The sequence below is a fragment of the Melanaphis sacchari genome, unplaced genomic scaffold, assembly GCF_002803265.2.
Source record: "Melanaphis sacchari strain LSU unplaced genomic scaffold, SCAv2.0 Contig42_pilon_pilon, whole genome shotgun sequence".
NCBI lineage: Eukaryota > Metazoa > Arthropoda > Insecta > Hemiptera > Aphididae > Melanaphis > Melanaphis sacchari.
In genome coordinates, this window is record NW_020271275.1 from 490612 (window position 1) to 514492 (window position 23881).

The window sequence follows — 23881 nt, forward strand, 5'->3', positions numbered from 1 at the left end:
ATATAATTATCACATCACGACCACGCGACGAAACAAGAGCAAAATAAAAATAAATACACAATACGTAAACACGTAAATGTGAATTTCGCTAAAATATCAGAAGATTATTTTTATAAATGCATATGAATATTTAATAAATTATGGTCAAAACAATAGCGAAATGTGACTTTTTCGCACCGTCTAATCGTGTTACTGGGCTGCGAACGTCCACTGCAAAACTTATACATATTTAACGAGTTTATTTTGAAACGTTGTCGTTTAGAAGTCAGTGTTTGGCATTTCGTAACATCAAAAAAATACATATTATGTATGTGTGTCGTGTATGTAGTTTTCTAAATGTACACTACACAACACGCGAAATAACTATAATAAAATAATATTATATATAGTATCGATCGAAAACAAATAACTAAAATAACGGATGACGTGTCAGTTTTGTTGTATTTTTTAGTCCTCTTTATTATTATTAAACTTTACTACAAAAACTTTAGGGTGCTCATTTAATACTATTATTACTCACAAATCACTCATTATACTACAATTATAGGTAGTACCAATATGTAAATATATTCATCGAATACTTAAATTATTAGTTTAAGTATTTATTTTAAAATAATTAATTTTTGAGTTACAATGACGAATAACGATAAAAGACAACATAAGACGATTTTTAAATTAATATAATCATTATATCAAGTTGGGGTATAACGATATTGAGAATATTATCGTAATCGTAAAACAACTAGGTATGTAGTTTTTACAATGGAATTAATGTTTTGATATTATATAAAGAAAGTCACTACGATTTATTCTCGATAAATTTAGCTAAGCAATATAATATTGGCGGGCTAATCTCTATAATAATTATGCGGACAAATGATAAATGGTATATCTGTACATACTATACATATTATATACAAATCTCCGACGATAATTGTTGTTTCTGTATTCATTTCATGGAGATAATTAGTTAATGTATCTACAAGCCGTGAGAAATATGTTACGAATATAAACGTAAAAGATCAGAAGTCTCGTATAAAACCATAAAGCTGGAACTTAAGTGTTCTAAAAATGTACTCACTAAACAATACTTACATAAAACCAAAAATATGCATTTTAAAAACAAAATAGAATAATATAATTCTAATTTCATAACAATATATTTATTTTTAATTAACATATTATTATTCAAAATTGTATAGGTACATTATCAAATGCGTGTAAACATAAATTAAAAAGAAATGTGATTTTAAAATTCACTAAAAAAAAAATGAAACTTTTTTTTAAATATTTTATTTTGTAAGATTTTATGAAACTAATTTATAGTTTACTTGATAATAAATCTAATCAGCCAAAAAAAAAAGAGTAACAAAATACTATTAAAATGTTGAAAATCTCCCGAAAAGTTTGAAAAATTAAAATATAATATTATTTTGATATTAAAACCAAACGTATACATGTTATATCTTGTAATGTGTATTTGAGTATAAAATATCGGTAAATAATTTACGTATTCATATTGATGTATGTTAGACGATTACATATTATTACTATATTATACTATAAGCGCATACCGAAACAATTAATTTGATGAAACGTCAGTGTTTGAAATTGTACACACCACCTATATTTAGTAGAATACTATCGTCGGAATGTGAACATGACCTACTGGTCACTAAACTGTTTCGATATTGCGTTGTTATACTATATACTATTATTATTACTCTATATGTTCTATATGCGATGTATGTCAAAAATTCTATGATCGTTTCTCTGTTTGCGACTATGATACAATGTGTTGTAAGTTCATCTGACAAGAACGGGATAAATATTAAAAATGTATATAATAATATGTATATATCATAAACTGTAAAATAATATTATTAACACAACTGCCGCGAAGCGAATGAAACGTAATATTTTATAGAATAAAAATACTATATAAACACGTTGTATGCTATGTTATAATATAACTAGGTAATCGACGGCAAATATGACATTCCTGAATTTATTCAAATTTCTAGAAATATTCAAAAAATTTTAATTAAAGAAAAATTTTTAAGACCTTGCGTACCTACTATAAAAAGAGTATACTGTTGCGATACAAACTTCGGTTTTTCAATATTGAAAACTCCCCTTTTTTTATGTAAATTATTTGATAAAGAAATTTTTAAAAATTGATATTTAGCTATTTAAGTAATTAGAAATTTTAATAAATAGTTTCTCAATTATCAAAATGTTTATACTAAAAAACTGGTTCCCAAGTTGGGTTGCGTGTACACATTGCTAGGGAGATGCAAGTAATTACTACAAAATACAATTTTTATTCTAAAACGTAGAGAAAAAAATTAATTGACCTGTTCCTTTTATCCGTTATTAATACTCAATAACGGATAATCGATAAATTATCAACAAAAAAATAGTCATTTCGAATGTTGTATAGTTTATTTGTAAAGTACACAAAAAAAGGTGTTCGATTTTTTTCAATTTATAGGAGGGAGCGCGAGATTTTTGAAAATCTACAAAAGGGGGCATAAAATAGAAGAGGTTGGGAACCATTGTACTAATAATATACTAGTCCTTAATAATGGTTATAATTTTATTACAAAAATATAACATAGATGTAACTAGTTTTTATTATCCTTAGACCATATTTAAGAGTTATAAATATTGACAAATTAATGTCAATTAATGTCAAAATTTTCAAATCATAAATTACCCGATATCATCTCACCTCATTATAATGAACCTTTTATCCTTAGAACACAAAGTTAATTAACTCAAAGCTAATATTGATTTAAATATAATAATATTTTTAGAAAAAATATTCTATAAATAATTTACAACAAAAAGAGGAGGACAATCATTTAAAAGTTTGTATTTTAACAAAACACACCTTAAGTAGTACAAGTCTTAAAAATTTTAAAATATAGTCATTGAGTAGATTTTAAAATTTCATTAGATATTGAATAACTATGTTATTGAAGAAGAAAAAAAGGGGTGAGTATATTTGATTATAGTAATAGAACAGTAATATTATGACGTAAAATAAAAATTTGTTGGTTCAGTTGTTTAAATTTCGATAAACTTGTTATTTATATTATACATTATGTGTATTACGGGATCATGACGTGCTCTTTATTGCATCTACAACCTTAAGATCGATCAATGCTTGCTAATGTGTAATGTTCTATTGTGAATAAATTTCGCTCTCTTTGATGTTTTATAAGACAATAAAATACGTGTGCAAAACAAAAACAGACCGTAAACTATACAAGTACGTTGTTGACGATGTATTAATAAGCTCTCACTGTGAGAATTTCTACTTGTAGTATACATCAAAGAATGATGTACATAGTATATGCATAGTCGCCTTATATTCTAGTATGAAATCGTCATCAATAAGTAGTAATAATTGCTATGAAATCGGTAATGACGGATACTTCCTAACATATAGAAATCTCATCATATTTGTCCTTTTAGATTCCCATCAACCAATCAACATTGTATACCCACAACTCAATTAAAATAAATTAGAAATTCAACTTTAAAACATTTGCACCAAATTTTAGTTTAAATTTTGCAGATCAACCGATATAAAATTATTAATATGATTCTCTATACTCTTCACATCTTCAAACAAATTAACAATATAGGTATATCTTTCCACTACGTATTTAATATAGTATTATACAAATAAATACAAGCTCTGAGTCAATTATTAGTCATGAATTCAATACAATCTTAAATCAATAAATGTATTTTTAGCTTAATGAGTTTTTGATTATTGTATTAGTATTAAAAATCTACTGTAGCTTTTAAATAAATAAATACAATCACTAAAAAATCAGAAAATCAGGAAATATATACCTAAATGTCCTTAAAATTAAAAACCTTGCAATTAATTTTAAATTTATAGCTAGTAACAATTTTCTAAAATAGTAAATATTAAAAAGTGATTGACGACAACAAACATGGTGAAACACACTGTATTAAAAAACTGTAGAAGCCGTCACAGTAATAACAACAAGTGTTTGTATGTGACATTAAATTATATTATACACACGAAGTGGGAACACCCGGATAAACTGGATCCTTCGAATTTTCTCCATCACCGATACAGTGCATGACAAAAAAAAATCGATAAAAATAAAAATAATATAAGTAGTTGAGTCAGCTTAAAATAATAACATCAATAATAATTAGGGTGAAAAATTTTTGTCTGCAATCTGACGTCGATTAACGGAAAATAAAAACAAACATGTTTTATTCATATGAACACAACGACAAGAGCCTATATATCGCGTAAAAGTACATTTGCAGCGCGTTTAGCCACTTATATACGTACATATATTATGGTGTTATCGTATATATTATGTATATTAATATGTGCATCAAAATAATAGCATGTATATACAGGGGGTGCGCTCGCACGAATTTGACGTGGTCGATTATTCGTATAAGATCGTATACGTATATAGTAGTTGTCGTAAGGGTTACGAAACGCCCTCTTCTTTTTTGTACTTCGTTTTTATTTTTACGCGCCACGGAACTCGGTTTACTAGGGGATGGCGCGGCATCGTTTCCCTGAGGAAATCGTTAGCCCGGGGTGGCTCTCTGTTCTCGCGCCCGCCTGGACTCCAAAAGGCTGACAGTTTTTTGACAGCCGCACATTTCATATATACGATTTGGCCCTTAATGAATTACACATACATACGTATGATGCGTATACTCTTGTGTGTGACGAGAAAATCGTGTTCGCAGACGACGAGGGTGCGAGCGGACGGACATGAAGCGAAGGACGGACGGATAGACGCCGCCGACGTTTTTAATGGGACCCTATTGTTGACACTATTACGTAGTACGTACTCGCCAATGATTACGACAATCCATTATTATTATTATTTATTATAATATTTATTATATAGAATATATATAATATATATATATTACAGCCGGAGGCGAGAAAACTCGATTCGTTTCCACACGCATGTATTATATTATTAAAAAAGGGTATATAATATAAGGTTTATGTCCTTGTATTAATTACAGACCTGCACTTGACTTAGGTGTCACCAGATGGTAAACAGTTAACACTTAAGTACTTTACACACATAAGGGTACAGTTTAATTAGACGCGTGGAGGAAACCTGTGCGCATGTCGCATGGGACCACAGGAAAAATAAATACGATTTACGTGTTCAATGTACGTTAATTTTCTATAAATCAACCCGTCGCGCGATAATTATAATACCTTCCTGGCTCCCTTCCTACTGCTACTGCTGATAGCTATATACACACATATTATACATGTTATAATATAGCAACCTTTATACAAAATGACGTCGACAGTCATAATGTATTTATTTTTTCAAACCTTTTCGAACTGTGTTGAATTATACCCAGCATGGCAGTATATTATAATATTATGCTCATACAAATAGAACTTCTGATTGTTTCCTACAATAATATCATAATTCATGTGAAAACAATTTATTATTATCTGTTTTTTTATTGGACTGATTTACTAAAACCAAACACATTGATAAAATTAATATAAGTAATGATAATACATATAGCTGGTTTGGTTTATTATTAAATACCTATCATAGAATATCAAAAAAGGATGGTTTAAGATTTTAGTTCGTGTACATTTTTATATTTTTTAATCTCGACATACAGTATAGTAAACTACATAGTACATACATTTTACGACTTGATTTTTTTTTTAATTTTAAGGGTTCCTTCATAACTGACTCCATAATTTTTTAAGTAACCCAGATTGTAATGTATATTATATAAAATAAAAATAAATAAAATAAATATTCAAGAACAAATCAACAGTTAATATTGTCACAATTACTATTTTCATACATAATAAATAACTTCTATTTAAATGAAGGTTACAAATCGAAATGCAGTTACCTACAAATCGTATACTCCCAAACATAAAGTGTAAACGTTGTTACTTGTTGATAAGTATTTATCGCGAAAAACTATAAAGCTGTTCGACGTTATTGGTTATATTATGTACAATGATGATGACGTTGCATTTATATTATTCTATGTAGGTACATATAGGTAGGAAGTTATATAAAATTGCATGATATCATCTGCTATAAAAGGTACGTGCAACTATTATATTATATGTATTAAATACGTACGTACATACCTATTTTAGAAACGCTATCGTTTATTTTAATTAAGTAATACTAACCTATAGCTTCAGGTATTATTACAATAAAAGTTATTGTATATGCGGTTTATTTAAATTAAATAAGTGCTGAATAAAATAATATGATATAATAGTGTATGCTCGAGCGCGCAAACTGATTATAATAATAAGGGACTGCAAACATCAACCACAGCAATATTATTATATCATTTATCCACACTAAACTTGCTTGATTTTAAACGTGCGGTTTGATCGTACACGAACTGATTGTCTTGTTTTCCGCCGTTGCTGCCGACACACTACATTATTATCAATTATGTATACTACATGATTTAATGTGCTAGCGCTTATTTATTAAAACGTTAATAACTTTATAATATAATATATACTTACAATAGAATTAACAAAATTATTATTATATTAATTTACAAAATAAATATCGAGCTAATAGTATTTATTATAAAACAAGATTTTTTTATATTTACATTTTTCTATTGGATTCAAATTTAGGTATAGTTTGGAAAATGAATAAAATCGAATGGCCGATATATTATAAATTTGCAATTATGGTGTCTCAGATTTAAATATGATAATTTGAAAACATATAGGTACACAATATTATATTATTATTGAGAAATTATAAATTTTTATTTTTGAGTATTACTTTTATATAAGTCTGCCTAATCATAAAAATATATCATCTTCTGCACTTATGTAAATAAAATAGCAATTATGCATTTAAATGATTTATAAATAAGAACTGTTTCTATAAGTACCGACAATAACTACATGAAAATAAAATACTAGCAATACCTATAATTTATATAATATTGTATTAATACCAAAATCGTCTAGAATACAGAGTAGAAAAAAAAACGAGTTAATCTTTGCGTTTACAACGATAACTGTAGGCGTTAATTAATAAGACGAATTAGTCTTATGCTCGTGCATATACAGGAAAATATTATATAAAAGGATTGAAGAGATACAGCCCACAGGCGACTCAAACATTCGAACTAACTACATACTAAAGCGAGAAACAGTGAGAGACAAAGTTTAGAATAGCCAGTATTATGTGTATGTTGCGTGAGAGAGAACAAACAAAAAATAATCGATTTCTTTCAGAACAATTTCTTTATTATCCTCTTTTTTTCCTTTGCGACAGTTTTTTTCGATACATACACCTACACATTTATACGATTTTTCTCTCTCTTTCTCTCTCTCTTCACTGCTGCACAACAATTCCATAATATATATATATATTATATATCACTATAATAATATTTTATTCATACAAATAAGCGTGGAGTATACTTACACCACAATACGACTGCGCAACGTGGTTTTTTACAAGATTTTTTTCCCGCCGATTGATCACAATAACTGCTTAATATTGTATATACACGCATCGAATAAGAGGCGGTGGAAAGGTATAAGTGGCGTATATGTGAACTCATATTCGCATTTGCGGGAGGAGAGATTGAACGTTTAAGCCGCACGCGTATAATATGACGGAGTGATAAATCGTCGATTTGACGTTTTTTTTTTTTCATGTTGCAATTTGTCGTATCGCACTATCGCCATTACGACACCGTCACCGCACGACAATTTATATAATAATATTATATGTGTTTATTGCCACCGACGAGACAAATTTTCGCCGGTTTTATACTTTTATGTATAAATAATTGGCAAATAAAAACAGTTTGATAACCACGTACGGTTTTAAAAATCGTGATAATAATTAAACGGAAAAGGAAATCACGTATGATCCGTGTTTTTCAATATATATACATAAATTAAAAGTAAACACAATATGTGCAAACGTGCAACGACGCGGGCGCAACTCAAATTAATTGCAGGTATGTAATTGATAAACACCGTTTACAAAGTAGTATTAACCTTATTACCGACGAATGTTTATCTTTCAATATATATTATAATTATACAAAAATGGAATTCAATAACAACATCGAACGTTTGATGTACAGTAGACAACTATAACTATATAATAATATCATCATACGATCATACTTATTGATTTCGATAATATATGTACATAAAAAGGTAACTGTGGGTAAGTTGTGCTGCTGCTATTAGTCATAAATTTATGATTCACTGCAAATAAACGGATTTCATGAAAAATATAAACATGCGAATCGTGAGTCAATATTGATTTAATTTTATGAGATAAATACACCTTGATACTATATAGATAAGCACATTATCGTCTGTAGAAAGCATTGAAACTCATAGAATAAAATAATTACCTACTATTTATTAGGTATACTCATTTTATATAGCAATAATATGTTACAACAGTCGTACATTACTTCAATATGACCAAAATGTTTTTAATATCCAATGCCTATGACTAGTGCAGACACAAATAAAATATTATTAGCACAATTATAATCGTGTTAGCGTTAGGGTTAAGTGGTAGTGCATAATAATTTAGGGCGTTTACAATAGTATGGATTTCGTCGAGTACTGCAGCAGAAATGTATAAACATTTAAGACATATAATTAAGCTTGTTAAAAATATATGATAATTTATTGCATGATATTCTTAAAAATCACGTTAATTATTAACTAGAAAAATAGACTATAAAGTGAAAAGTAATAATTTTATAGTGACTTGCTAACCTCATTGATCAACGCACGACGGTATTTAGTAATGTTTACTGATCAAATAACATTTTTGAGAACGCTTCTTTAAAACTGATAATCAAATAAAACAACTAATACGCAATAGAAGAATTAGATACTTTTGTTATTATACGATTAAACGCCTAAATATTTTTTATTATTAATTTGGTCAAATTGAACACTAATGTTACATAATTCAATTATTAAACTTACATTAACACACTTTTTATTTAATTCTATAAAGACTTATGTTTAATGTATAGATATTATTCTCACAATACCAATAAGCATATAATTATATACCCATATTTATGAATTATCAAGAATTATATTTAAAATAATATTTTTATTTTTTTTCTATGTGATAGATATTCAAAAAAATGCAATCAAATAAAAACAGTTTAACTTCCTTACTAAAAAAATACGACATAATAATATCCTTAAGTCAAAATAAAAAATAAAACTAAGTTAAACTACACACATCATGTTTACCTAACCTTCAATATTTCCAATATTACATTAGGTAGTTTTGGATTTTCATTAGGATGTTATTAATTATCACTGAAAAATATTATTTTCCACAACTAATATTTAAACGTTAAGCAAAAAATATAAGAAAAATTTACTCGAGAACGTGAGTCAAAGGTCACGTCAAAGATTAATGGATTATTGCGAATCATGTGTATTTTTTAGCCGTTAACTACAGGATGTGTCAAACAAAATGGATGGACCCGAGAGGTATATAGACAACATTCCGAAAAGTGACATTGATTGACCGGATTTTGATTACAAAAAAACACCAATTCTTATAACTAATTCCATTAGATTGTTCTAGTACCTATGTAATAATTAATAATATTATAATTATTTAATTGTATTGTTAATAGATTAAAAATGACTTCAGTGTTTACGCGGAACTTCTAAAATCAAAATACAATAATTATATGTCTATTTAGTTACTATGATATATAGTTACTGGTCAGAAAAGAGCCACATTGACAAGTGCTATAAAATATCGTCATTTTGTGGAGTATGAAAAAAAAAATGTAGGAATCTATTTCGTGGTGTGACGCAGCAAGTAAATTCGGTTTTTTTTTTTTTTTTGGATTGCTCAAATTAGATATCTGCGTGTCATCTGTGTATACGTTTGTAAAAAAATTATGTTTCATAGAATCAAAAATATTGATAATATGTTCGCAATATTTGAATATTGTATACTTGATTTGATTTGATTAAAAAAAAAAAAAAAAAATAGTAAATATCGATACAAAATCCAATTTTCAATCTGAAATCCCAAACGAAATTCGTACACTGCAGAACTAGCACGAAAAAAAACGTTTAACCTGATGACAAAATAAAAGTATACCTCTATATAGTATCAACACCAAATACTTACCCACCTAATATCTACAACCTACCAATAATATAAATATTATATGCCGCTGCAGAAGCATATTATTATACGATAATGGTTTACAGGAGTCAATCGCGACTGCCGGCGGTGGCAAACGTTGTTTAATTAATTAATTGGCCGGAGATAGAGTTTAAAAGCAGTGTCGTTAAACCCATCGGCGGCGGCGGCAGTGAAGGGCAAAGAAGGCTTCGACGGAGAGTGCGGCAGTGGCGGCGGCAAGGGAGTTATACTACACGCGGCATTATAGTAATAATAATAATAATAATAATATATGAAACAATTTGCGGGGCGGAGTGGAGTTTGAATTAATTGAAGCCGTTCGCAATATTCCTTCGCCAAATCCCTTTCAGACCGCATTTATACATCGTCCGAAGGTATACAACGACTGCTGGTTATAATAATATTATATATAAGTAAGTACCTAGTCTACAGACCGTAAAATTTTGTAAGGAAAAATATGCGTCTATCTTAGACGCCTTTTAATACATAGAACTAACAACGTAGATACTACCAACGTATTAAATACCTACAGATGATATTTTAATTGTTGAAATACACTACAATAATCACGAGTTTTTAAACTGCAATAAAGCGGTGCAAGTTATTTATTTTAAATACCCAATACGTATACCTTAGTAATTATAATTTTCTAATGTTTCAAGTTTCAAATTTTGAAAAAACAAACATTATAACTGACAAATTGATCTTTTTACGTAGTTTTAAATGCAAATTAAAAATTGATAAACATTGGTTACCTAAGGGATAAGACACCGTCGATACAATTATACTTATGAATTATTTAATTAAAGGTAGATAATTACATATGGTAGATACGGAACAATAATAATTATACATTATCTACCCTCTCTACCCTATACTCATTGCCCGACAGGTGAATAAAAAGTGCATGCTAATAGTAATAATTGTTAACACGAATATTGTTGTATTGTTATATGCGGGTATCCCATATTCCTCTAAAGTGCGGTGTATAATACGTTGCATTAAAAAGAAATAAAAATATAAATTAAAAAAAAAAAAAAAAAAAACAGCAAACACGCCTATAATAATGTACGTCGTGAACAATATCATAACGTCGTACAGTGTCTCGGCATTGCGAGGGACCCGTGGTGGATGGACATGTGGGGCTGTGCAAGCCACCCTTTTCGTCACCCCACACATTCGACAAAACCACCACCCCTGACCAATCTACCCACATCAGGCGTATAATATAAGCGCACGTTATACACAAACTGTAAAATTAGTCGTCCAGGCGGGTTGGTAAACACTAAACACCACACATCCGTCGTCTCTGGCAAGTGTCCGCGCGCGCACGCACAAACACACATGCACGCACGCACGCAAACATAAGCGCAAGTATATGGTTTTGAACTCAGATTTAATGTACACATTGAGTGCAGACTCGCTAATAGCTATTACCTTTTTAATGACGTTCGTAGGAAATCTCGGATTGGACGATATTTTCGTGCGAGTGTATGAGGAGTATATACACGATGATGACGAAGTTTTTCCCGTTTGTCGGGTTCGAGAACCGAGACTAAAAAAAAAAAAGCCGTATGCCTATTTCAAACGAACGACGCTGTGAGAGGTCCATCGGCCACCCTTCTCCTCCTCCCCTTTTACAATAGACAATAAACATCCCAAGCACAGATGTTGGCCAATTAAAACGCGTATCCGACGTGTACGATATTGTTCGGAATTCATCGTTGTTATCCAATTAGAAAATTTATGAACTCGATACGGAGGCGCGCGTGTGCGGTTTTGTGTAGTTTTGTTTTTTCGTTCGAAAGTCACATTTTACATTTATTTTTTTACGTTTTGTCTTTCGGGACTATGGGAAATCACTTTCGGTACAATTATTTATACACGCATGATATATTATATAATTCACAAATGGACATACCGTACGGTTTTTCGGAGACGATTTCGATGTCGAAATAGCTATATATATTGTTGCGACAGGTCCGTAGCATGAAAATAACGAGTGCGCGCATAAATCAATTTACACGCGCGCGATTCGCCGTCGTCACTTTCTTTTGGAAACGTGCCAGTTAAAAGTTTCCCATTGTCGCGATTGCCAACGTAATTAAAAGCAATTACATATTGGTTCAGTTGAAAAATGTATATAATGTGTATAATATAATATAGCATACCTCAATAGCCATCGCGATTCGTCTAAATATCATTCTAACTCCGAACGAGGTCTTAAACGGTCTTAAACGTTGAATAAAAAATAAAAATTTATCATCGATACTCGCCAATACAACGCTATAGGATAGAAAACGGAAATTCTAAAAATATTACATCATACATTATACAATATTAATTTTGGACATGGATTTATAACAATATTGTTTTTTTTATACATGATTAATTTCACAATTGTTTTCGTATTTTGAGATTAAAATTATTTTAAAAATATAACACGTCATTATCAAAGAAAACGCATGCAGTAGTTGTTGTCACTCACGCGTTTCAGTACGGAAAAATATTAACAATTTATACTTACAATAATAATAAACCACAGCGGTATTACTAACAGCAATGCAAGTGTTAAAACAAAATATGTAAATATTGTAAATCGACCTCTTATACAATTTCACCAGAAGATTAGTATGATAATTAAATTTGTTTTAACTCATAGAATAATAATACAATTTAATTTAATTACGGTATTGAAGTATCTTACAGCGTTATTTTTAATTTAAAGGCCGTTGTCGTAGTCAGCTACTAACACAAATGACTGAGCTGTGGCACTTGTTAAAACACGTAATTTTAAAAGTATAATAATACAACGAAATTTCAAAATTTATTTTTTTTTATCTGTTGGATTTTTCTATTGGCATAATATATCATAATTTCGGTTTTTGATTTAAGTCCTCTCCAGTCAGTCCATTATAAAAAATAACAGACGATAATTGTTTGAACCCTGTTCTACTTAGGTATATATTGTCTAGATATAAATGGAAATATTTTTTATTTAATTTCTATAATAGATTTAAGATCATATGAGTCTGCAGTTTAGATTTTATGTTTTTTTTATTTTATAAAAAAGAATGAAGAAATTATTATGTTTGTTATCATAGTACATATTATTGATTGTTTTGGGTATTAAAAATCAATGTTTTTATATAATTACCGAAAATGTACGAAACTATGTGCACACTGCAAACATTAACAATCATATCGATGGACGTTAACTACATATTTTAAATATGTTGGATAAATTATATTATGCATTCCCGTTTAAACAAATCACACCAAAAATTCATAATACTAGTAAAATATTGTTAATAATTTATTTAGAGTCCTTAAAAACCCAAGGACACTTTCAATCGTTCCCTTTCTTCATTTTTAGCATGTGGCTCTGGCGCTAAAATAATTTTACGCTTTATTATACGCACAAGGTGCGCATGGACGAGTTTAGAACGACGACGGACAGGCGAACAGAAACGTTTGGCAACAGGTATATAATATGCGTGGTGCGAGTGTGTGTTACGGCGGTGTTTATGAACTCGAAAATTGTTTACTCGTCGTTTCGCGCGCGCGGTAAACGTGCCAAAAATAACAATAAATTGTAATCGCCCGAAAGACAGAAGTTGATTACATCGACGAAATAACGAAAATTAAATAAATAAAGAACACATGTTTCGGAAAACGTCCGTCTTGATGTGTGCAGCGAGTGTAACATTATTATTATTATTATTTCATTATTGTGTGTGTGTTATCGAATAAGCAAAAGGCAGACGACAGTAATACAAACGAACGCAAAAATAATAAACAGATACGTATATTATATAATATTACACGTATATGTATACACGCGTTGAATCTAATTACGCGCATAAATATATTATACAGTTGAGGTATTCGGTGTACGAGATCAGACTTGACAAATGTTTTAATGAAACCTATGTATAAAAGAAATGGTAGGTAAAAGAGCGAAACTAAACATTATGATTTCTATTATACACATTACGTTGTAACCTGATCTTGTCCGTATGTAATAATATTTTGTTGTCGGGCGATGATAGTTAATTAATTTCAGGATGATTTCATAAGTAGACATAAAATAGTAGGAAAATTTTATTAGTGGACTTGTTGTCCACTGATATATTATTTTGAAGTATATTATATATTGAAGTATTATTACTTCAAAAATATTGAGCTACTATACAATAATGTAATACAATATGTAATTTTAAATACAAAAATAATAATAATAATAATAATAATAATAATCCTGAGCATTGATTAACAATAATAAGTTTATATTATATAGACGATTCTATAGAAATCATTTTTTGTGAATGAAATTCAAAGTTTTTAAATCAAATACGTATAATATGATATAACTGATAAAAGGTTAAAAAATGTAATTTAATCGAGATGTTTATGTAGAATCCAATTTTTTTTACATAATCTGTATATAGTGTTTAAATAAATTAATAGTTTGTTGATAGTTAATATTATACTTATATATTTTGCAGTTTATCACTTGGTAACTGAAAAAAATAAATAAAACGATAGCCACGAAACGCCCGCTGACATTATATTGTACGCGTATATAGCAGCGCACTAATTGAAAGCGACAAAGAGCAGTTAAAAAATCGTTAACGCAACGCAGTGTTGAAGATTAAAATTTACTCACGGTCGAGTGTATAATAATTAGTTGTTATTTGCTGTACAATGTTATTAGTTATTACTATACCACTCGACGACGACTACGAATTGGCGAAAAATTGTAATAACTTTTCGCGGCGTGACGAGAGACATAATATTAAAATATACATTTTGATGTTTTCTTAATTGCACAGTAAGTCGTTTATAAATTGAGCGGCGAACGAAAAATTATTAATTTTTACTGAAATTTTAAGATGTCGTGCAGTTACCACGCGTATGCTAGCATGCTATGTGCTCGATGTGTAATTACGCGGAATCAGTTTTGAAATATGTACATATTTTATTTACTGTCACGCACGCATTCAACAGGTGGAACCCGATCAAAGACAGCTACGGCGCTACTACATATTACTAATTATAACAAACTTTTTTGAGTAATTAACAAAAATAAAAACTGGCGATAAATTAGTGTGAAATTAATGTCTTAAAATATAAATTTTTATGAGATGCAGTAGTGTAGACACTAAATAATATAGCACAATGACTAATTAGCCTGCACATGTTTGCAAATGTACGTACGGTTTTTTTTTTTTTAATTCGGAGGCCATAAATCACGAAAACGATAAGCTATAGTTATACTGGTACACTCGCGTGTGAAGCTGTTTTCGTTTGTTGCCTGTTGTTATTATTTATTTTATATGGCTTTCGAGACAACTGGTGCAATGGGTTATTTAAGATGCGTTCGATTCGAACGCCAGAGTTTTGCTCCAAACTTTTTCTTCGAATAATTGTAAAACATTCCAATCAGCATTTGAACCTTTTTTTGTGGGAAGGGGGGAAGAGAAAACCTTTTCACATTTTGTATTATTACTATTATTATACAACGTTTTTTCAAAAGATTTTAGCTTAAGGCAATAGAATAAGGTTCTCACCGTGTAATAAATATAATATTGAAATTAACTAGTTAGCCCGAAGCTTTGTAAAACTCGAATTAAATGATGAAAAATAAACGAATTAAAAAAGTAAAACGTAAACAACGATATAAATAATAATCAACTAGGTAATTGCATGGTATAAAAAAAATAAATGTCATTGGCATAATATTAAAGAATAATAAAATAAAAAGTTTAAAAAATCCGTAATAGCGAAATATACGTACATCATTATTATGTGATGTATAAAAATTCACATGCGTAATGTCATAATAATTATTTTTGCGTGTCTACTCGTTCGCTCATAATGTATACATATTAAACACATCGTTTAATTGTGTCAAGCCAAGCGGAGTGTTCGACAACAGAGTTTCTCGAACAATTTACTGTATAAATTCAAATTTAACTTTTAGTCGTATATATAATATACTGCGCACATTATTATTATTAATATTATTATTGGGGTCACTCTGACACGAGTCGATCCCAGACAAAAACTGCTGTTATAGTCTAGACGTTCGATGAGTTTAATATTAATTGTTTCAAATATAAATGTATAGTACTAGAATAATATTATATAGTATATTATACATCGTAAACCGCATATGCACGGGAAAATATTCACCAAAGTTCAGCCATACTTGTATATCTACGAAGCATGTGAGTTAATTATGACGTGTAATACACAGAATGTACTTCTGAAATAACTAACAAATCCATATTATATTCAAATATTCGTTTTTTAAAATACGACATTTAGAATCTGTTTAATATAATAATACAATTCCAAAAATCAGAATTCAAACTTCCACACGAATAGAATAAGTACATAAAACTTAGATGAGCAAAAACGATGGTCGTTGCAGAATAGATTTGCAGATCTGTGCACTGTGTGTGTACACAGTATAATATTATACGTCTGCTCCGGTTCTTTCGTTTTTCGTATTTAATTTTAACCGACGTAATCGCCACTTTAAGAAATCCGTCAACGCAATCTGCACTCCCACAACATCGGACGAATAAAACCACCGTCTCGGTATCTAATATTACAATAACCACACGTATATTATACACGTGTGCATATATAGGTATATGTTAGCCACTGCAGACGTTAGACGGCTGTCTAAAGATAAATCCATCGTGTGTTTCGTTTGGCCCGAATGGAAATCAAGCGTATGTACACCGATACATCAGTAATACGTGTACAATATTGTATAATATGATTATGTGCATGGCTGCACGGAATCTGAAAAAAAAAAACCATCGGACGAGTGGACAGACAGCGACAGTGACACGAAAGCATGAAGCACTACGCTTATAGATATAGCACTACACTATATAAGTTTAAAACTACGCTGATTGGTCGATCGGTATTACATTTTTTGTAGATATTTTATACTTTTTAAAACAACAAAATAAATCTTAAGAAATATAAAATTTTTGATTATGTAACAAAAGATTTAAGTCTACGGTCCGGATTGATCTAAAACTGGTAAACAAGTTGTTTATCTCTTTAAAAATATTCTTGAATCAAAAATATTATAAACCGGATAAAAATTACAACTTTTAGCTTTGACGAGGAAATAAACGTAACAAAAATATTTTTGGTAGAACATAAAATTTCAAATTCTTTACGTGGTGTTTCAAAAAGGGTTAGATTCTAAAGCTAATAAGCTGTCTCCAGTGGCGGAATTATCAGGAGTGTTGGGTGTGCACTTCACAGGAGCCCTTATGGTTTTGGGAGATCCCTAGATCTCATTTACGATATTTCTACCATAATCTGTAATATACGTACACATATACGTATTATATTATTTGTTTTAATATAATAAATAATAATGTCTTTACTCTTTTGAGTTTTGAGAATTCGAATTATGAGTACTAATCTATGTGGGAAAACTGTGTACCGTATAGTTGTATACAGTAATACAGTATAGGTACTGGAATGACTGAAACAAAAAAAATTAAAGACTTAAGTGAAAACGTGAAGAGTTAATTTTTATGTTTGATTTTATATAAAATTAAATATAACTAATAATCGTTAACTATAAAATGTCAGAAAACAATGTTTTTTTAGAATTATAATAAGGTATGACTGTTTTTCATTTTTATTAGCAGGTAAGGGCCCAGTCTGGAAATTTTTACACGTCCTCCTTATCATCAAGTTGCACCACTGACTATCTCATATCAAATATTGTACATAGTTTAGGTACATAGATACATGAAATATACATAATATCCTATAATGATAGCCAATCGTTCTTTAATGTTATTTTTCAAAAAATACATTATGATTTAACCCCAACATTGTATTTGTGAAAACTACTTGGAGGACCCGTTTGAATTAGTTAAATTTTTACTATTATACAACTGGACCCATTGAGACTAGAAAACGAAATTTCCATCGTTAAAATCTATCTTGTAAGCACCTGTAAAATTATAATATAAGTGAATAATAGATATATTAACTTATTGCATGAGCTAGAACGTATGGAACGCACAGGTTATATAAGACAAAGCAATATTTTTTTATTATATATAATATTAATTATTATGTTTATAAGATTATATATTTTTAAAATTTAGTAATTGAAAATGTACCACAAAAAAGTACTAAATACATAAAAATATAATATAACTAAATAAAAAATACCTATATTGTCCATAAGTACCATAATTAAATCTAAAATGAATATAAATGTTGTTCTTTTGTGCATTTATACGTAAAAAATATGAGTACAATACCACATTACCACCTAAATATGAAATTAAAAACGTCTGAATCATGGTGAGTCTAAAACCTTTCATTACACAAAGACATAAAAATTAAAACAGTTTCTATTATAGCAATAAAAGTAAAAACTACTACAAATAATTCCACATCAAATCAATCAATCACAAAAATCAATATTATCTAACTTAGCTAATGAATAATATATTCCAGATATTCCCCCACGACGATTAAAAAGACATTGGTATTGAGGTCCCTTGAATCTTGACCTGTATTAATTAATTAACTGAACTAAACTTATCTAGTTCTCTGAGTTCTCTCCCTACAAGTTAAAGGGTTTCCAAACTAGTAAGCTACATTACTTCATGTTAATGTAAAACTACCAAATTCACTTAATATAAATATACTTTTGTTTTAATAAAAAAAATATTTCAAATTAAACTAATAAAGATAACGTAATATTCTACACAAATATTAATTACAACACTACATAGGTATAATATTTTTGAACCAAAATTCTATAAGTACACATAAAAATCTATAGTGCTCTAGAAACCCGAAATATATATTTATAGACAACAACGACCAAATTGAATATATTGAATATAATATATTTTAATCAATATAAATGGGTTCTATTTTAGGTCAATAAACCCTAACGTGTTACGACCGGAACTATACGCGCAGGTAGGCTCGTGATATTTTTACGGGATGAGAAGATACAAAAAGGTGTGGCGGCGAACATGCACGAAATGAAATAAACGTGTTGTACGTACAATATAGGTGTACCTATTATAATATACAGTATAACATATAAATACTATAAATTATAATAAAAAATAAACTGCATAGTATACGCGTGATATCCGAAACCGATTTATTTATTAATTAGGATCAACTTTCCGCAGGATCTCGTATTCTTGTGACACGCACACGATCACAAAGATTAAAAATAGAAAAAAAATATTGAATACATAATACATATAAATATATCATATTATAGTCACTAAAGCAACAGTTATTGTACGAAAACGAATACGTTCATAGCTTTATAGTGAGAGTCAAAGTAAAGAAAAAACGCGTTAAAAATACGTGACTAGTGTGTTTTATTATTAAACGGTCTACTGGTGTGCGACGTGTGTGATAATAATGTGATAATAAAAACTATTTATTAATTAATTATTTAATTGTGATATTGTGATAGCAACTCAGGCCGCCGTTGCAGCTTGGTCGTTAACTTATCTATTTTTCGAAGAAACCACAACGAAAATTTCCTTGGCGACATTATATTTTTATTCGTCTTTTGCGATTCCGGATTTGTGGAAGAGAACGCAAAAAAAAAAGTTCCCAGAACTATTCACGCGTAAATATTTGTTATTTTCGTTATTATACGCTGTGTAAACAACAATCGACATTGTTGTAAGAATTTATTTGAAAAGCTGCTAGTCGATAAAGTCCTAAAATAGTATGTTTTTTAGTTCTCTCTGCAATTGCGTAACGTTTATACATTCATTATCTTGTTTAAGACTCTTTCAGTTTAGTAGATACATTACAGGCACTCGATAATCATTGAGATCATATATTATTATTACATGCATGATGTATTTTATATACTTATATTACGTCATTACCCGAAGCCTGTTATACATCTGTCTCAGTATAGCGAGAAATAATAGTCATATTTTATAATATTGAACCCATGTACAGAAAATTTAATTTTTTTTACCTAAAATTAACTGATGCAAAATTTTTAAATTTTATATCTTAAGTATGACATTTAAGTATATAATAAATATACGATTGCGACCAAACCGAACGATTTAAAGCTTTAAATGCCTAAATAATTGATATGTGTTTTTAAACATTTAGAATTTGCTTTGCTATTATTGCATTAAATTTAACAAATTTTCGTAGTTTTCCCAGCAACACCGAATTATTAAATAAAAACTTTTTATAATAATCTTTGCGGGGACGAAAAAACACATGCATACTTATTTCGATTTAATAATACGCACATATAATATTTAAGTTAAAACGGTCTATGCTCAATCAAAAACCTCGTGCATGCTATTACATAATAACACGATGAAGAAATGTTATTGGCATAGAACCAAGCAATTAGTCATTTTTTAACGTTCAATTTATTTCAAACGGTTTATATACTATATATAGTTTGAACTACTATTTACAATATTGCTGTGCACACATTAAGAATACTATTATATGATTAAATGATAAGTTGTATATATTATGCCAACAGCGCAAATAACATATAACTTATAACAATAAACGTCGCTGATAATAATAAAGAATGATTGGGAAATAAAAATCGTGTGAAAAAAATTATTGTTTTACGCGCGAAGGCGTAAATAATTCATCGGTCGGTCTGTTATGCGGCTACTGAATTACGGACTACCTTCTATACAGTATAATAATAATATTTATAATATAAATTAAATTACCTAACTGCTGCGTTCATTTATTATTTATTGTTTATTATTTGAAAACAAAACGATTTTCGATTACGTTTACAAACAAACATTACACGATCGTCGCCGATTAATACCTGTATAAGATATAATAGAGACAACGATAATAAGTAATAACAATAATAATGAGAGCAGCAGCGGCGACGGTAATGAAGATTTATGAACGAGTGTCGTGACCCGTAACCGCGCGCACCATAATCAAATAGAAGTTTTATATAGTTATTTTACAGCCGCCGACCATTATACCAACTGCTACCCATGATAATTATTAAAATAATAATTATTGTGATAATTTTTTAATACTTGGTATAAGCAACTTAAATCAAAAAATGTGTAATTTTCAAGAAAAGTAATTTTAAATTTAAAATATTTTGTCAAATTATGAGTTACAATGAGTTACTTTATATGAGCAAAGATGATACTTTTGGGATTAATAAAATGTTTGTGTGTGTGTATGTTATTCAATGCAATTTGAAGTTTTTTACGAATTTTATATGCGAATATACGATTATTACCATAACTTTTTAAAAACACATTATTACTATTGTCTATTGATGTTATTTCTAGGTAGTAGGTTTAACAATTTATTAAAATATTGCAATACTAAATACACCATCCACATATGTATAATAATCAATAGTGCATTGGTGTAAATTAGAACATTTCTGTAGGTGCTCAGAATCCCTTAAATAATAATTTAAAATCTTGAACACTTACCACTATGGGTCATGGTGAACTAACGGACTTATCAATAATCTTTTATTCACATCGAAAGAAATATAGTCCTAATAATAATGTAATTATTTTAAATAAATAATCTGGAAATAGGTGTACCCACATTGTAATTGTCTAGAATAATTAATATTTATTAGTTATTAATAAATACAAATAATTTGTTTTGCATAAAATGCTATACTTGATACTTGATTTAATTCTACAAATTATTTAATTTTATTAATTAAGATAAAATCTAAATATAATTGAGAGATAATGTGGTAAAATAAATGAAGAACGTGAGGAACAAATCTTCCTACTGATTTGTTTCTTCGAAAACCAGGGAGGCCAACTCAAATTATTTTACGAATGAAATGCATTATAATTAAGTGGGTCACATCCAAAATGATATATCCTCATATTCGATATGAACCCCAATAACCACCCTTGTTCTAAAATTTGTTTGATGCTTAACCCCCGCCTAATATTTTTGATTAATTTGCGATTATACGCAACAGCGTAGTGGTGTGTTTAGTAGTTATTGTTTACCTGTGTCTCGGTGACGCCCAACATTTTTGCCATTTCGGATCGTTCGGACGACGAGAGGTACTTCTTCAGCTCGAATTGTCTTTCCAACTCGAATATCTGCCGACCGGTGAACGTGGTCCGCGCTTTCTTCCGCTTCCGGTCACCACAACCGTCGGACGAGTGGCCACCGTCACTCTCTCCAGCCAGCTGTCCAGCCGGCGAACCGGAAGACGAGCTCACAAGTAGACCCGGCGACGACGATGGCGGCACATCTTTCCGCGACTTCTTCCGTACCGGTGGTGGAGCGGCCGTTGCCGTGACTGTGGCGGCTATAGCCGCCGACGCCGCCGCTGTTGTTGTTGTTGTAGCCACTGCTGTCGCCGTCATGTTATTATTCTGCGTAGTAGACGGCAACGACTGAACATGATGATGTTGGTGCTGATGAAGATAATGATTATGGTGATGCTGTTGTAGATGACTACCGATGCCGTTGTTGTTGTTGTTATTGTTGTTATTGTTGTTTAACATCACTGCAGTCGTGGGTATTACGTCCGCTGCAATCATAACATACAATATATTCATTTTGATGTATACAAAAAAAAAAGTCATAAATTTAGTGCACATATTATATACATTAATCTTATCATAATTCATAATAGTAAAACACATATAATTATATCATACAAATATAGTGTTGCTTTCATTTTGTGTCATTAACCTATAGACTATTGAATATGCTTAAATATTAAACATAATAATTAATACAACACATAATTCATAAAATATATTAAATTTTTAATATTGAATTTTTAAAAATGTATTGCCATATCCATATGACTATATGAGTCAATATTATGTTAAAGTAACATTATTATTTAATTCATTTTATAATTGATAAAGACAAATTTAAAAAAAAAATAACTATGATATACATTTAATAAAATAGTTTTTTTATAGTAGAATTTTATCAATGTAAATACGTCAACTTAATCTTTTAATAGTATCAAATTTAATGAATATATATTTATTTTATTGAAATTATTGCATTGTAAATAATAGATGTAAAAATGTAGTCTTTATTAACTTCAATCTTCTGTTATCATAAAGTTTTTTAACCCAGTCCTGCGGAATAAGCAGTCTGATGCACTGACGCCGTAAAAGACATCCGTAGGGCTAGGGACTTCATGCTCTAAAAAACCTTAAAATATGCACGCATTTATGCTCTTAAAACTTATAATATATTATGCTCAAAAAATATGCAAAAATGCAAAAATATATTTTTCATTAAAAAATCAAAAATTATAAATTAATTTATTATTAAATTAAGCGTTTATAATTTCCACAACAAAAACTTTACTTAGTCTAGAATATTATAGATACCAAGTACCAACTAAATCAACGCAAGACGAAACACAGACGAAATAAATGAATTTGACATAAACTGACTGAATTCGGCGTATTGCTTATCGACTGATCATGTTTTTCACAATAAACGGATAATTGGGAAAACACACGGTAGATGGATATTTAATTATTTATAATTTTATTAATCTATTAATTTAATTTCTAGAAGGTTAATATTAAATATTGTATGGTACATGTTAAATA

General features: G+C 29.4%; 1 protein-coding gene across 1 annotated transcript in view; it reads right to left on the bottom strand.

The window, feature by feature from the left end:
* Window positions 1–23881, bottom strand: part of LOC112597557 (homeobox protein Hox-C4-like) — a 94752-nt gene that overhangs the window by 47212 nt on the left and 23659 nt on the right. The window contains exon 2 of the mRNA XM_025343656.1: window positions 22295–22827. Coding sequence (XP_025199441.1) covers window positions 22295–22827 — 533 coding nt within the window. The remainder of the gene's footprint in view (window positions 1–22294; window positions 22828–23881) is intronic.